At 53.5% G+C, this 14903-nt stretch overlaps 1 protein-coding gene across 2 annotated transcripts; it reads right to left on the bottom strand.

Moving 5' to 3' along the window:
* Nucleotides 1-4472: 4472 nt before the first annotated feature.
* Nucleotides 4473-14523, bottom strand: NR2F1 (nuclear receptor subfamily 2 group F member 1). 2 transcript variants are annotated; one of them, XM_070465814.1, is made up of 3 exons: nt 13727-14523; nt 10703-11230; nt 4473-5547 (listed from the first exon to the last, which is right to left on the bottom strand). In XM_070465814.1, exons 1-3 carry the CDS (start codon nt 14190-14192, stop codon nt 5267-5269), a joined length of 1275 nt encoding a protein of 424 aa, XP_070321915.1. In that variant the 5' UTR covers nt 14193-14523; the 3' UTR covers nt 4473-5266. The 2 variants fall into 2 exon arrangements, with proteins under 2 accessions (XP_070321915.1, XP_020728691.1); XM_020873032.2 differs by lacking the exon at nt 13727-14523 and adding an exon at nt 11914-13059.
* Nucleotides 14524-14903: the final 380 nt, after the last annotated feature.

Below are 14903 nucleotides of genomic sequence, written 5' to 3'. Positions count from 1 at the left end.
TGATCTCTTTCTCTCAGCTTGGTTGGAGGAGGCCTCAGCCGGCTAGGAGATGGATAGACACATTATCCACCCATCACCGTGATCTCCTTCAGTGGTTGCCTTGTCAGCTGGTTCCAACTGCCTGGACCCACTCCATTCCCATGATCCCGGATTGCTCAAAATTGGGGTAGACGAGAAGGCGAGGGGTGGTCAACCGAGTGTGCAACCTTGCACCGTGTTGTTTTCTTTCCTCTCAATTACATTCATAAACCTATTTTCTGCATTGCCTGTTATTTCTTTGTGCTTCAAAATTGAAACCACGTGCAGCCTTCTTCCCTCAGTACACACAATAAATGCGCTGCTGCCCCCCCACCCCCACCCCGCACCTCCTCCCCCAGCCCATCACACAACTATTTACATCTTGGTTACTCACTCCGCGCTCCGGGGCCCCCGGAGAAGAAATTGGCCCCACGGGACTAGGTGAGGCTTTGAGTAAAGCATCTCTCAAATCCGGATCGTATCTCGTGTCTCGGGCCCCCCACTCCGGGAAAGAGGCTCGTGAACTCCCCGGGCCGGCCTCCGCCCACCCCTGCCTCGCACAGGTGGTTGTGGCTGACTCTGGGACGAGCTAGCGGGGAGGACATCCAGGCAGAAAGGCAGCTCTGTCGTCTCCGGGCGGGCCCACCCCACCCGCCGGCCGCCGGGGTCAGCGGTGGCGGCGAGCGCGCCTTCCCCGGATCCTGGTCCACGCAGAAACCGGGTAGGAGCGGCCACTCCCCTGGGAGCCTTCCAGACCCAGGTCCTCCCAGGCAAAGGAGTCCCCCCCCCCAACCCCCTAAATAAATAAATAAAGTCCAAAGGGGGGAGGGGGAGCTGGAAAATGGATTCGCTGACAAGGAGAGATAATAAATGAGGGGCGCTTTCAGATAGATATCTCAGACGTGAAATTGCGCCCAGCTGGTTGTGTAAGCAAACAAATAGTTTCATGTTAGGAACTCTCAACTTGGGGCTTGATGAATAGAACACGACAGAGGTAAATGGGTCTTTAACTCATTTAGGAATACAACTCTTTGGCTTTCCGAGCAAAAGGCCCAGTGACGCCACGGATCCCGAGCAGGCCCTTTAACAAGAGTTTTATTAGTTCCCCACTTGGGTTTCCCCGCAATCCCCTCCCCAACACTTCGTGGTTTCCCACTGAGGAGACGTTCAGGTGATGTGTTCTGAGACATCGAGGAGCTTACGAGGTGATGCTGCTGCTCTAGGAGATAGAAGGACTGCCTACCAGCGGAGGCGGAGGAGGAGGATTCAAAAAATAATTAAAAATCAACTTTTGCCTGTTTCAAGCAGACTAGCTCAGGTAGCTTTGGGTGCAGGGAGACTGCAGATCCCCGGCGCTCCTGGCGCAGAGTTGGCCCGAGGGGCTTCCAGGAACGGACCGACCCCCTTTGCAGCCGATAGAGACCTGTGAAGCTGAAGCCCCCGAGGGGCAGAGTTCCGGAAGCCCTAGGTGGTCCTGGTGGGGTGGGCGCATCCCCTCCCCAGGGCTTTCGGCCAGGCCTGGTCGCAGGTTGAGTTGTGCGTGTTGGGGGCAAAGGTCAGATTTTAACTCCCTTGGGCCCGTCCTTGTCCTTCCACGGCGGATGGGGGCGCAGCCCCGGGGCCCTAGAGATTCCTGGAGGAGAGCCAGCCCCAAGACAGCCGTTTTTTGATGTTTTCAGCAAAGTTGGGTGGCTAAAGTAGCTTAAACCGACTTCAAAGGCCCTTCAGATTCTCAATCACCCAGCAAGTGTTTGGGTTAGAAAAGGGAACGCTTGGCTTTTAGATGTCACAGGTAATTTCCAGAAGGAAGTCACCCTGTGTGGGCCGCTCTCCACCTGTTAAGATGGCTTTCCTCTGGCTCTGGGGCGGGGAGGGGGATGCTGTTGGTTCTACAACACCCCCCACGCCCCCCAGTGAGACCAGCTCCGCTCGCCGGGCACCCCCAGCGGCCAGTCTGGCCTACACCTGCCCGCGGGCCTCACACCCGGGGCCCAGGGCTCCCCCTGGCGCCTTTTGCTCCAACGCCGCTCGCTGCTCAGGGGCCTCCAGGCGGCCACCCAAGGTAGAGACGCCCCCGGTCCAGGCGGCCTTCTGCCCAACGGCTCCCAGTGTCTGAGGACATCCAGGATCCAGGGCAAGGCCACCCCGGCCTTTCTTGGGCTGCTCCCCCGCAGGGCGACCGGCCCTTACCTCCCCACCCTCCGCCCCGCATCCCTTAACAACTCCCCGAAACCCCCGCCCCCCGCCGGCCACTGGTCAGCTGGGCCAAGGATGGGAGCAGAGACAAGGCTTCCTGGTCGTCGGAAGCCTCAGGCGGTGGCTTAGATGCCTCCGTCTCAGTTCCTAAACCTTCCCTCACTGCGAACAGGTTCGTGCGGCCGGACCACGCGCGCCCTGAGAGTTGAAAGCCTCAAGGAGTGGACTGCGCACCCCCTGTCCGGCTCTGCGGCGGTGGGGTGGGGTCGCCCACAGGACCCCGGAGTCCTCAGGAGGCTCTATGTCTCTGGTTGAGATACAGAGACCTCTCAAGATGTCTCCGTGTGTCTAATGCAGGCGGGGACCACCCCAGCCACCCAGGAGACGGCAGATCGAAACCCCCTACCTGCAGCCCCCAGGAGGGGCTGCTTGAGAACCGAGCGGAGCCCCCGGAGCCTCCAGGTTCCTAGACCAAGCCTGTGAGGGGCTCTTTGAGACCCCAGGAAGGCCAGCTTTTTCCCTTTGCTGTGCTGGTCCTCTGCCCACCTGCCCCCGCCCAGTTTAGGCCCAGGGTTATTTAGAAAGGCCCCTGTGATCCCCCTGGCTGGAGGCAATGTTCCTGGCCCTGTCCAGCAGGAGCCAAGTTAGTACTGTCACCCCCGGGCCCCTGGAACAAGTGCTTCCGACACACGGACCTTGGTTTCCCGGACCAGTCCCACACTGGGTGCCTTGTACCTCCATATTGAAATTAATTGAAAAATATGTTTCTGACCTAGGAAAATGTTTATCTGTTTTCATCAGAGGGATCACACTGTAATGAATATATTTACATCTTATTTCAAGAAAGGCAGGGAAGATGGGTGAGAGCTTGGAGGCAGCTCAGCTCCCCTCCCCCGCCCCCAGCAGTGCCCCCAGGAAGGCCCCCTGAGACTTCCTGGGAGGTGGTCCGCAGTTGAATATGAGTTCTTCCCACACCCCTCCTGCCTTGGGTGCCCAACCTGTAAACAATTCAGCCTAGGCCCCCAAAACATTGTCCCTGGGTGTGGTGCAAAGGATAAGGCCCAGAGCTGGGTGGGACCTGCAGGAAGGCAGGAGGGGCCCAGTGGCCCAAGGGGGTCTTTCCACACCCCACACACCTCATCAGTCTAACTGTCCCAGGGCTCAGGCCAGTCCACAGGTGGACCTGAAGGGGCTGCTTCACAGAAAGTGGTGCCAGGCTGCACCGCACCCGGAATATTAAAACTTTAGGTAGACTGGAGCCACCTGGAGACTTCTAGACAGCGAACTGAGAGCGAACTTTGCCACTGACTTCTGAAAGTATAGCTTTGGCCTCATCCATGGCTGTTTGGGGCTGGGGGAGAAGCCAAAAGGTGTTACTTTAAAAGACCTGGCTTTATTAATACATTAAGAAAAAGCTCCCTTGGCTATGTGTGTTCTTGCAGTGCCAACTCGGATCCTATAAAACATTCGTGCTCTGAAAGCTGTTACAGAGAGCACCCTCCCTCGCCTCCCAAGGAGAGGCCTCAGCAGGAGGTTTCTGCCCTGAAAAGACCACTAGGACTCCAATGCAGCTTCTTGAAAAAATCAGCTACTCCAGTCCAGTTCCCGGACCCCCAGGTTCCAGATCCACACATCTAAGTGCCACAGGGGGCCCTTCCAGATGCCCAGTGGAGCTTGGAGGGCCCTCCAGGGAACCCCTGTCACCGGGTCTGGAGTGGCGGGCAAAGCATAGCCAGCTCTTTAGCAAACCATAGGGGGAGCAAAGCCAGGGCTCCCAGCTGAGACCCCACTTCTCTCTAGAGAAGAGCTAGGAAGAGGCTGACCCTGTAGTCACAGCCAAGCGCAGAGGCATCTTTCCATCCTGAAACCCCTTTGTCCAGGGTCCCATGCCTCTCCAGCCAGGCACGTTCCCACCTGCAGAGGCTGAAGGTGGCGGCAGAGACTCGATCCTATGGGGACCAGATCTGTCCCAGCCTCCCAGCCCGCTGGGAGCTGGCTGTCCACCACCTACAAGGTCACGATGGCTGCTGCCCGCACCCGCACCAAAGGCTGCTCTCCCTGCCCACTCTGTCCCACGCAGAGCCTGGTCCTCTACATTTACAATCCCAAAGCAGCTGCTTGGTTTTAGGAAATAAATCTAGCCAACTTGGTAATGGACCTTAAAGTTTCTCCCCCCCATTCTAATAATAATTGGAGTGGAAATTAATTGGAGGGTTCTCTTGCACTGATGACATCTGTCAAGCAACCAGACACATGGGTTTTGCTAAATTCTTTTTATTTTTTGTTTAAATTTTCACTTCGATTTTAATTCTTGAAGAACAGCCTCGACAACATATATCGCACTCATTATAAGAAGCAAAGGGTTATATCAAAAATTATTAGTATAGAATCACAGGAAATCTGGTTTGGAACCAGAAAAAAATACAAAACAGATATAGATACATAGACACAGGACAATTTTTTTTATAATTATTTGGAAAATGTTATTTTCCCCTAATTCTTGTTTCTTTTTTTTATGTGCATACGATGTTTAAATTTTACAAAAAAATGAAAATAAAGACTAGTATTTTACAAAATGAATAACAATGTCTGTGTGTGTGTGGTGTGTGTGTCTGTGTGTGTCTGTTTCTACATAGGATTCGGTCCACTTCCATGGGTGTTGTTTTCTGTACAGTATATATCCACAACCGTCCACAATAAATCCTGGAAGGTCCATTGGTTTCCTTCTGTTTTATTAAAATTTTCATGGTCCTCTCTTCCCAAATTAGTTTTCTTTTTCTCACCAGACACAAGGGCCTGTTTTCTTTCCTTTCCAACGTGTTCCCGGATCTGATACTAAAAAGAGTCTTTTTTTTTTCCTCCAGGGTTGCAGCTTCGGTTTGCCTGTCTGCGCGGTGGGCGGCTCCTGTCGCCCCCCGGCCCTCCTCCCCCCTGCCCGGCCCCGCCGCACCCTGCATCGGCCGCCTGGTGCCTCCGCGGCTTTGGAGTCCACGGCCCCCCGCCGGTGCTGTGAGTCTCTAGGGGCTGGGGGCAGGTGGGAAGCGCCCAAGGTCTAGGAGCACTGGATGGACATGTAAGGCCAGTTGAAGCTGCTCCCGGATAGTAGCATGTCGCGGATGAGAGTTTCGATGGGGGTTTTACCTACCAAACGGACGAAGAAGAGCTGCTCGATGACCGAGGACGACACGGTGCGCAGCGAGGGCAGCCGCAGCAGCAGTTTGCCGAAGCGGCTGGGCTGGTTAGGGTACTGGCTCCTCACGTACTCCTCCAGCGCGCACTGCGACTTCTCTTGCAGGCTTTCGATGTGGGCCGCATCCGACAGGCCACACGCATCTGCCCGCGCGGCCACCGCAAGGAGAGACCAGGGGAGGGGGCACACGGTTAGGTCAGCCACCAGCAAGGTCACAAGCAACACGCCATTCCACTTTTTTTTAAAAATAAGAAGCAAAGGGGGAAAAAAAAAACAAATTGCAGGCAAAAGAAAAAAATCCTCCCCGTGGCTCCCTACTCCTTCTTCCCTATTTCCTAACCCCCCCACCCCGCACCGCCCCCAAGAGCAATAAAAATATAAATCAAACCCCCACCGAGCTCAGGGGAGCTGAAGAGTGGAGCGCACACTTTGCAGACACACACTGTCTAGTTCCTTTGTGTTTCCTCTTTCACCTTTGGGTTAAATAATGTACGATGCTGGAGCCATGTTTGCCGCGCGGAGCAACCTGGCCTCCGCCTGCAGGGGAGCATCTTTTCCACTGTGCTCATTAAAGGAAGGACTTCTGCCCCCTTTGCCCCGGATTTTAGGGGTGTCCAGGAGCCCTGAAGAAATATGCAGCCTGGAGGCGGCTCTAAAACACTTCTTGGGAGTCCCTCTCTCAAACCCAAACGACCCCCAGCAGGAAAACCTAGATTGTGTGATGCACAGAGCATGGGGGGGGGGGGGGGGGAGCTAAGGAGTCAGAGGCTGGCAGTGCCTGCAATCAGATCAAGCCCAGGCTTTAGCAAGATAGGATTTGCGGTCCACTATCTATGCAAGCAAGAAGTCTGCAGCAAATCCTTGTTGAGGGTGAACACTTCTATCAGTGCCTTAGATCAAGTAATTGAAAACTGGTCACATCTCTGTACGCTGTATAATAATCAGAAGGAATATGGCTTAGTTACTCCAGGCTGCAGAAAGGAGACAACTTCCGCCATCAGACACAAAGCTGGGCTGGGGGCAGCAGCTGCTGCTGCTGCTTGAGAACTGGGAGGTGGGTGTTGAAGGAGGATTTGGGGAGACAGGCTTCCTGTCGCAGGACTAAGAGAGAAAAATGCACCTATATGCAAGAAAATGTCTGAAAACCTGTGTGTTTAATCTCATGTCAACCAGGGGCTCTTCTTGGTCTACTAAAAATATTTCGAGACAGCTGCTTATACTGTATCAACTAACTAGAGGCAAACCAGTGGAGGGGAAGGTGGAATCAGAGGAAGCGAAGGCTTCTTCTCCTAGCTCAAACACCCATGTTGTTTCTTGTATTAATAATAAATATTTTAAAAAACAGGAAGATCACAGAGGAACCCTTAGCCAGTCAGGAGGTTGACTAGAGATCAAAGGCGGAGTTTGCTAATATATAGATAGATCTGGGAAGAAATGCATGCATGGCGATGCCTGCCCCCCAAAGGACACCATCTAATTGTGAAAGGGCAAGGGTAACCTAAAGAAGATACAGCAAATGATTCAAAGCAGAACCCGTGTCTGAGTTTCTTGAGCTTTATGTCTCTATTTCAAGAACTGGGACTTACAAAGCATTCTAACACCTTCATCTACAAGGCTATGGCCTTGAGCAAAAATACAAATAAAACTAGTGATAATTCAAGAACTTCTGAGGCAGGTCTCCTTTGACCCCGGATCCAGATTGGGGTCCTCTCAGATGTCTAATGACTCTAGCCAGCCATTCGGGTTGCATCCACACTAGCCTGACTTGGGAAGTCAGGGAGATTTTATGGCTAGCAGGCTAGGGGCAGGAGCACTTTGGTGCGTCAGTGCTTGGAGAGGGGACGCTGAGGTCTGCCCTTGGCTCTGCAGGCTAACCTGATCCTGCTCTATGACCCCTGGGCAGACTCATATTTACATATATCTTGCTTCACAGGCTTTATCTGCCCCTTATGGCACAGGATCCCACTCAGCCTCAGAGAATGCAGCATGCAAGAGACTCACTGGCACCCCAGCAGATTCTTTTTTTTTTTTTTTTTAAAGACCCACATGGCATCTCTTCGGATCTGTAAAGTGTGTATCTGATATTTACACTTAGGGCCCCCAGCGTGCAAGGTCCCCCAGCCAGGCAACTCCAAGGGAGTTAGAAAGGCATTCCAGGGCCCTGCATTGGCTTCCTTGTCGGAGTTCTTTCCTGCTTTGAAGGCAGGATACCTGTAGCTGGGCCCCTGCTTCGAAGTGCCAGCCAACCAGCACTGTGGCCTCCTCCGGGGCAGGAGCCCTAGGCTGGGCCCGGCTTCCCACTCTAGATATTCATTCCTACTCCAGATATTTCTGCCTCAGGATTCCCCCAACTGTGGAGTGACAAGTGTGAGCTCTCAGACCAAGTAGGTGGTTGTGGTAGCAAAACTAGGTGAGCAGGGGGTGAGATCCAGTATATGTTTACACTCCGTGAGTGTAAACTTATCCCCAGATAAGAAAAGGAGGCAGAATGTGCAAAATCCATGTCTCGCTTTTTATATGGGAGTGTCAATGTGGGAACCCTCGATATTTCTTCTACAGTGTATGGAAAAGAAATTATGTAAATAAATAACCATTACCGCTCAGGCCTCCCCAGCTTAGCCTTTGTAGTGCAGAGAATGTATTTCATGTTGTGCATTCAGAAGAGTTTAGTGTTCAGGAAATATAGATGTAATCAGCTGCCATAACTAGAAATCAAAGTTATTATTGTGCTGAAAATGGATTTATTGTATTTATGTTAACTAGATGGCTCCTTTCAGGGAAAGTCTCATTTATTTGAGAGAATATTTAGGTGTATGAATTAATGAATTTTTTTAAAAAAAAGTAAGTTCAGGTCATGACCTAGTCCTTGGATGCCTTCCAGAATATTAAGGATTAAACATACCATCCGGAGGCCAAATGTGAAAACCACCACAGGGAACCCCCGTGCCAGCTTCAAATACTTAGCCGGAGCAAACCTCGTTGGACAATATGTCTAAAACTGTCTTTTCCATCATTCAAAGTTTGCTTAAAAGTTGGATGACTTTGAGAAGGCTTCCCATGAATTCCCTTCTGGCTAGCAATCAAAACAAGTTTAGTCAAAAGTGGAAATGTGTTATATGGAGGAGGGGGGGTGAATTACTACTGACAGCTCTATTTCCATTTTCAGATAGTCTTCTTGCAATTTTTCCAACAAAATAATGTCATTGTTCACTTCTTGGCCTCTCTTGCACCTTGAAGACTTAGTTTAAGAAATGGCTTTGGGAAAACTTTTTTTTTTTTAAAGGAAGACTTTTCACAGGGACATTTTAGGATGGAAAGTTGAAAGAAAAGCATGAATAATTCCACAATCTTCCCTGCAGCCTGCACGGTCCTTGCCTCTCTCTGGGAAAGGGCAGGAGATCAGAAAAGTCAAGGGGGTTCAAAGAACCTTAGCGGGGGACAAGGAAAAGGGAGGGGTACTTTGCTTGAGAAGACCTCTGTCCAGCTCCAAGTCACATTTCTGCTTCAAGACACCTCACTGGGTGAGATTTTAAAACCCCAGCTTCCCCGACACTGGCTTGCTTCCTGATTAATTTGGCTAAAGAGCTGGGTAGTGGAGAGCCAGCCAGGCCCTAGGCCTGCCAGAACTAAAGCAGCCGGGTCGCTACTTCCCAGGCTCTTTGTCACTTTTGAAAAACACGTTTCCATCAAGAAGACTTATTAAGATAAAATGCATTCAAACACCGAGGAGGCGATTCAATAAATCTTCCATTTGTTTTAAGGTTCTCACTTTATCCTCTTGCAAAGAATAACTCCCTCTCCCACTAGCAGACCTGCATTTGCACTGAAAGTAAAAGGGGGGCAGTCCAAGTCCACGGCTCGGGCCACCCTGCATACAAATGAGATGCTCTTGTCTAAATAAATTATCTGCTGTTCAGATCGATATTAATACTACATTTGCTACATTACAATATTGTGCAAATTTAAGAGTCATTTTAATACAATGTAAATACGATTCTTCACGCATGAAAGCCAGGAAATATTGATAGATTATACCACTGCTTACTGTTCAGCAAGGCCTTGGGAGAGGGGTTTTGCCATCCCTGCTCAAGAATGGTTCTAATTTGGCCTTTGGAGGTCCTGGCTCTAGGATAGATTTATTAGGATGGTTTATTTGTTCTCTGAATGGAGGAATTAAAAACAATAGCGCCAATAATGGTGGTAAAAACGGCAGCTAACTCTATTCACAGTGGGCAAGGCCAGAGACCCAGTCTGAGCAACTCTGTTCCCCACCAGCGTCCTTTCTGGCTTTGTTTATATTTCCCCCCATTACCTGCTGTCCTGGGTGTTTATATGTTTCCCTCTCGCAGGTTACAATAATAAAAGGGGGGCAGTGTTCTCAGAGGCTCAGGCAAGAGCCTTCAAAGGCTACGCTAATGCACTTTCCTGGAAGTTAATTTGAACCATCTATCATAAGAGAAATTGTTAACATGCATGTTACCATTGCCTACATTTAATTTGATATTTTTAAGGCACTCTGTTAAATTTTCAGCGTTCGTGCGCTTCGCATGGGCTATGAGATTTATCTCCCGGGCGGGAATCCTCGCATACTTGCGGGTTCTCCGGCATCGCTTTTGTTTTTTATCTTTCTTGTTTAGATCGAATCCGTTTTTTACGACCCTCAATAACCTCAGCAACTGCAAACATGAATGGTTTCCGATAAGGGAAAATCAGGCAGCCATAAAGCGGGATTATTTATGATTTATTTGCGCGGATTCTTCTCTTGCCACCTCTCCGTGTGTGTGTGTCTCACTGTGTCGGGAAACAGTCAGGGAGCGTGCCACGCAGAGGAGAAAGCCACGTTCCCACGTTCCGTTCCTTCCCTCTCCTCCCCCAGAAACGCCGAGCTCCGGCACACACGCGCGCACACACACATCGCACACACATCCACACCGCACACACGCGCGCAGCCAGACGGATCCACGGCACCGCCTCCCCGCCACCCCCCCGCAAACCGGCCAGACACGCGCCCGCAGCCGCCGCGGCCCCGCGCGGGGCTCCAGGCCGCCGGACCGGGCCGGGCCGGGCCACCGAGCGGCCCGTAGCCGCGCCGACTCGCCTCCCGCACCGCCGCGCTCCCAAGATGGCAGCGGCGCCGCCGGCCGCTTCCCCCGCGCGGGCACCGTAGGGCGCGGGCCCGGCCCGGCCTCCCGCGGACCGACGAGGGCCCGGGCCGCCCCGAGAGCCGCGGCGCGGCGCGGGGCCGGCGGGCGGGCGCTCCCGGCGCCGGCCTGGCCCTCCCAGCGGCCGCAGCCTCACCTGACGTGAACAGCACGATGGCTTTGAGGCAGCTGTACTCGGCCGAGTCGACGTGCAGCGCCTTGAGCTTCTCCACCTGCTCCTGGAAGATGCGGATGTGGTCCATGAAGGCCACGACGCGGTCGGCGGACATGGGCGAGGCGTGCAGGCCGGCGGCGGCCAGCAGCGGCGCCACGTGCAGCGGCATGGAGCACTGGGCTGCGTTGAGCACGAACAGCTCGCTCCAGGTCAGGCGGAGCAGGGACACCTGGTCGGTGATCTGCAGATCCGGGAAGAAGGGGATGTTGCGGGCCCACTCGACGGCGCTGAAGAGCAGGCGCGCGGCCAGCTCGCAGATGTTCTCGATGCCCATGATGTTGTTGGGCTGCATGCACTGGCTGCCGTAACGCGACGTGGGGTAGGGCTCCGCGCGCAGCAGCAGCGAGATGTAGCCGGACAGGTAGCAGTGGCCGTTGAGGGGGTCCCCGTTGGTGAGTGCGTACTGGCCTGGATTGGGTTGAGTGGGAGGCATTCTTCCTCGCTGAACCGCTGACAAAAAGAAAGAGAGAAAAGAGGCAATGTGCATCCAGGGGGCTTGCGAACAGCCCGGGCCGCCCCGCAGCTCACCGACAAAGCGGAGGCTTGTCCCCGCGGCCCCCAGCGCCCGGAGCATCTTCCTTGGCGCTGGCCTTCACTCCCGGCCCACACCCTCCAGCTCCGTGGCTCCGTCTGCCCGGCCATCTCGGGCGCTCCTGGCCACCCCAGACCCGGCCAGAACTAGGCCTGAGTTAAGGGCTCCCCCCCAGCCCAGCCTGACGGAGAAAGTGCACCCCAACCCCTCGACCACCACCAGGTCACACGCAGATTAATGACATCCCACTCACCCCTCCAGAAGGAACCCAATCAGGGTAAAACAAAACAAACAAAAAAAAAAAAACAGGCTAAACCAGAGAAAAGGTTGTGGTTCTAGGCACATGCCTAGCTGCCTCTTCATTTACAAGCAAGCAGGTTTTGTTCAAAATATTTCCATATTCTCTAAAAATGCTATGGGATTATCCTTAAAATAGACAGAAGTTACATACCCTACTCACAACTTACAACTTTTGAATAGAAAACAAGTATCCTGCACCCCTCCCCATCCCCTCCTCCCCATCGCCCCACACAAAGTTCTCACTGTTAAGAGCAACAGAAAATTGAAAAAAAAAAAAAATCAAGAAAGAAGTTGAACTTACAGTAGCCAAACATTATGGAAAAAAGTGGAAAATATAATTAATGTCTGTCCTGTGAGGTGCCACAGCAACCTGCAGCCAGCTTTTGCCCAGTGAATGCACGAGCTTGCAACTGCAAAAACACTGGATTCATTAACCATCTGAATGCAAAACGTAAGCATGCTTTGAGTTCTTAAAGCTGACCAAAGTTTTTTTTTTTTTTTTTATGTGTATGTTTTACTTCAACAGTGCCAGCGTTTTAAATTGCCATGTAAACAAAGACAACTTTAGGAAAAGTTAGGGCTACTGAACTCTCCCCCCACAACAAATTAATATAGATATGTCCATGTACACGTAGCTTTCTTACTTCAGGTTGTACACTATTTCCTTAAGTTTGCACTGATTCTCATTTTAATGCAAGCCTCAATGCAATTTAAGCTCTTAAAACATAACTGGCTAGAATACTTTTTTCTAATTATAGTTTTGAACTTGGCAGTTATTTTTCAATTAAATGAGAGTACAATTCAAAGTTTTTTTTTTTTTTTTCTTCAGATGCCTATAAAATCTCCCTGGAGCTAGAAATGAAGTCGTCATATTTGCCTGCTCTTTGAGATCTGAAGAAATTCAATTTCTTTTCTTGTGGCATATAAAATATAATTTTAAAGTCAATTACAAGAAGGAGTAATCTGCATTCTGCAAAATTGACTGGTTTGCTAATTTGACTATAAGACATCTTTAATGATTGTCAGGAGATAAACTTTAACTGTAAATGGCTAGATATATTTATAAGAAAAGTGCTGCATTTCTTGCCACATGAACATGAAGCATATCTAAATACAACATCAAAACTTGTGTTAAAAGAAACCGAAGTCATACGACACAGGGATTAAATGATGCTGAAGCTCATGCCAGCTGCAGTCTATGCATTATAGCCAAATCAGAAGGATCGGTAAATGCCGTTGTAAATTGTAATTTGTATGCAGTATTTAAACAGAGGGTGGAGTTTGATGAAGAAATAAAACGAGTATCATGCTTTAAAAAAAAAAATGACACAACTATGAAAGCACGGTTCAGTCACAAACTTTCCTTTGAAAGTAGAGGGGTGAAAACAAGGCCACAGCTCTGGAGGAGGCGGCCCCAGCTCGGTGGAGAGGAGAGGGAACCAGTGAACAGGCCAGAAGCGCCCCCCCCCCCCCTTCCCTCCTAATTAGACCTACAAGTGCAATAAATCTCACTCCTCTTTTTCCAAGCTAAGCTTCCAAAAGGATGATGCAGTCAGGGATCTATGGTTCAGAATCCTCCAGTCTCCTCCAGCCCTCCCCCATCTTAAATAAAGGGCAATGAAGACGTGGAGAGGAAAGGGGAATGAAAAAGAACAAAAACACACAAACCACAGAAACAGAGTTTTCTGGGGGCAGTAAGCAGCCCTCCCCCAAGCTCATGCCAGCACAGCTCCGAGCATCCTCACGCACACGCGGGAAGGAGACACACACCGAGCACATCCAAGACAGAGGGAGGGGATTTTCCAGCACAGCTCACGATCCTAGGGGCACCGTCCCGAGCAGGCAGCGGGCGGGGTGGAGAAGCCGGGGAGACGAGCGCAGGCCGGGAGGGGGAGACAGCGGCAGCGAGCTGGGGTGGGGGGTAGGGGGTGGGGTGGGGGAGACGCCGGGGGAGGAAAGCTGCGGGGACCGGGGGGAGCTGGGACGGGCCGGGACCGCAGGAGCCCCAGCCCCAGACAGCAGCCACCCCCGCGAGAGAGGGGGAGAGAGAGAAAGAAAGAGGGCCGGGGAGGCGGGCGAGGCTCCGGGAGAAAAAGCACGGAAGAAATATTCACCTTCCCGCCTCATGCCCACTTTGAGGCACTTCTTGAGGCGGCAGTACTGGCACTGGTTGCGGTGGTGCTGGTCGATGGGACAGTTCCTGTTGGCACGGCATGTGTAAGTTAAGTTCCTGCGGACGCTCCTCTTGAAGAAACTTTTGCAGCCCTCGCAGGTGAACTGGCCGTAGTGCTTGCCGCTGGACTTGTCCCCGCACACCACGCACTCGATGTGCTGCTGGCTCTGGCCCGAGCCGGGCGGGCCCTGGCCCTTGTCCCCTGCCGTGCCGGGGGTGGCGGGCGCTCCGGGCTGGCCCGGGGTCTGCGGCGTGTGCGGCGCGCCCGAGCCCGCCTGCTGCTGCTGCTGCTCGCCGGCGCCGCCGCCGCCGCCGCGGGCCGCCTGCGCTGCGGGGTTGGGGCCGCCGGGGTTGCCCCCGGCCACGTCGTCCTGCGGATCTCGCCAGCTGCTAACTACCATTGCCATATCTTTGGGCCCGGGGAGCGCTGGGGGGGAGCCGAGCTGCTCGCCGAGGGCCGCGGGGCGCGCGGGCGCGCTGGGAGGGGAAGGGGAAGGGGAAGGGGGAGGGGGCGGGGGCGGGGGGCCCGCCCGGCGCCCCGGGGTCGCGGGAGCCGAGCCCGAGCCGGGCACCGGCTGCTGCCTCCGCCGCCGCCGCCGCCGCCGCCGCCGCCGCCGCTACTGCCTCGGCCGCCCCGCTGCTGCTGCTGCGCGCCCGCCCGCCCTGCTGGCGTTTTGTTGTGGTTCCTGCTGTTTTCTTTCTCTCTTTTTGCAGCCCCCCCAGGCTCTCAGGCTCCCCCCCCAACACCCCTGCTCCCCTCGCCCGCTCCCCCCCGCGCTCCGATCTTGGGGGGGCCCGCTCTCCTTCCCCCCCCACCCCACCCCCCCCCAGCGAGCAAGCTCCCTTCTCTCGCTTTTTTCTTCTTCCCCCAAGTTGCAAAATCAGAAATGGCACAGGCGGCAGCCGGGAGCGGCGCGGGGCGCAGCGCCGGGGGCGGCGGGCATGGGCCACGGCGCGCGCACACACTCACCCTCCGCCTTGCCCGCACCCCCGCGCACACACACACACGCACACACACTCGCACACACACTCGCTCACCCGCGCCGGGCGCCTGCCCGCCCGCCGGCCGGCCGGCCGCTCGGGCTACGCGCTGCGCGCCCGCAGAGCAGACATAGAGG

The sequence above is a fragment of the Odocoileus virginianus genome, chromosome 3, assembly GCF_023699985.2.
Source record: "Odocoileus virginianus isolate 20LAN1187 ecotype Illinois chromosome 3, Ovbor_1.2, whole genome shotgun sequence".
NCBI lineage: Eukaryota > Metazoa > Chordata > Mammalia > Artiodactyla > Cervidae > Odocoileus > Odocoileus virginianus.
This window is presented reverse-complemented; position numbering and strand designations above follow the sequence as displayed.

Excerpts from the sequence above, each read along its gene's own strand:
- NR2F1 (XM_070465814.1), bottom strand. The coding sequence starts at position 14,192 with ATGGCAATGGTAGTTAGCAGCTGGCGAGATCCGCAGGACGACGTGGCC. Across the intron at positions 11,231-13,726 it reads AGTGGGCATGAGGCGGGAAG|CGGTTCAGCGAGGAAGAATG; the intron begins GTGAATATTTCT and ends TCTTTTTGTCAG. Across the intron at positions 5,548-10,702 it reads CATCGTGCTGTTCACGTCAG|ATGCGTGTGGCCTGTCGGAT; the intron begins GTGAGGCTGCGG and ends CCGCGCGGGCAG.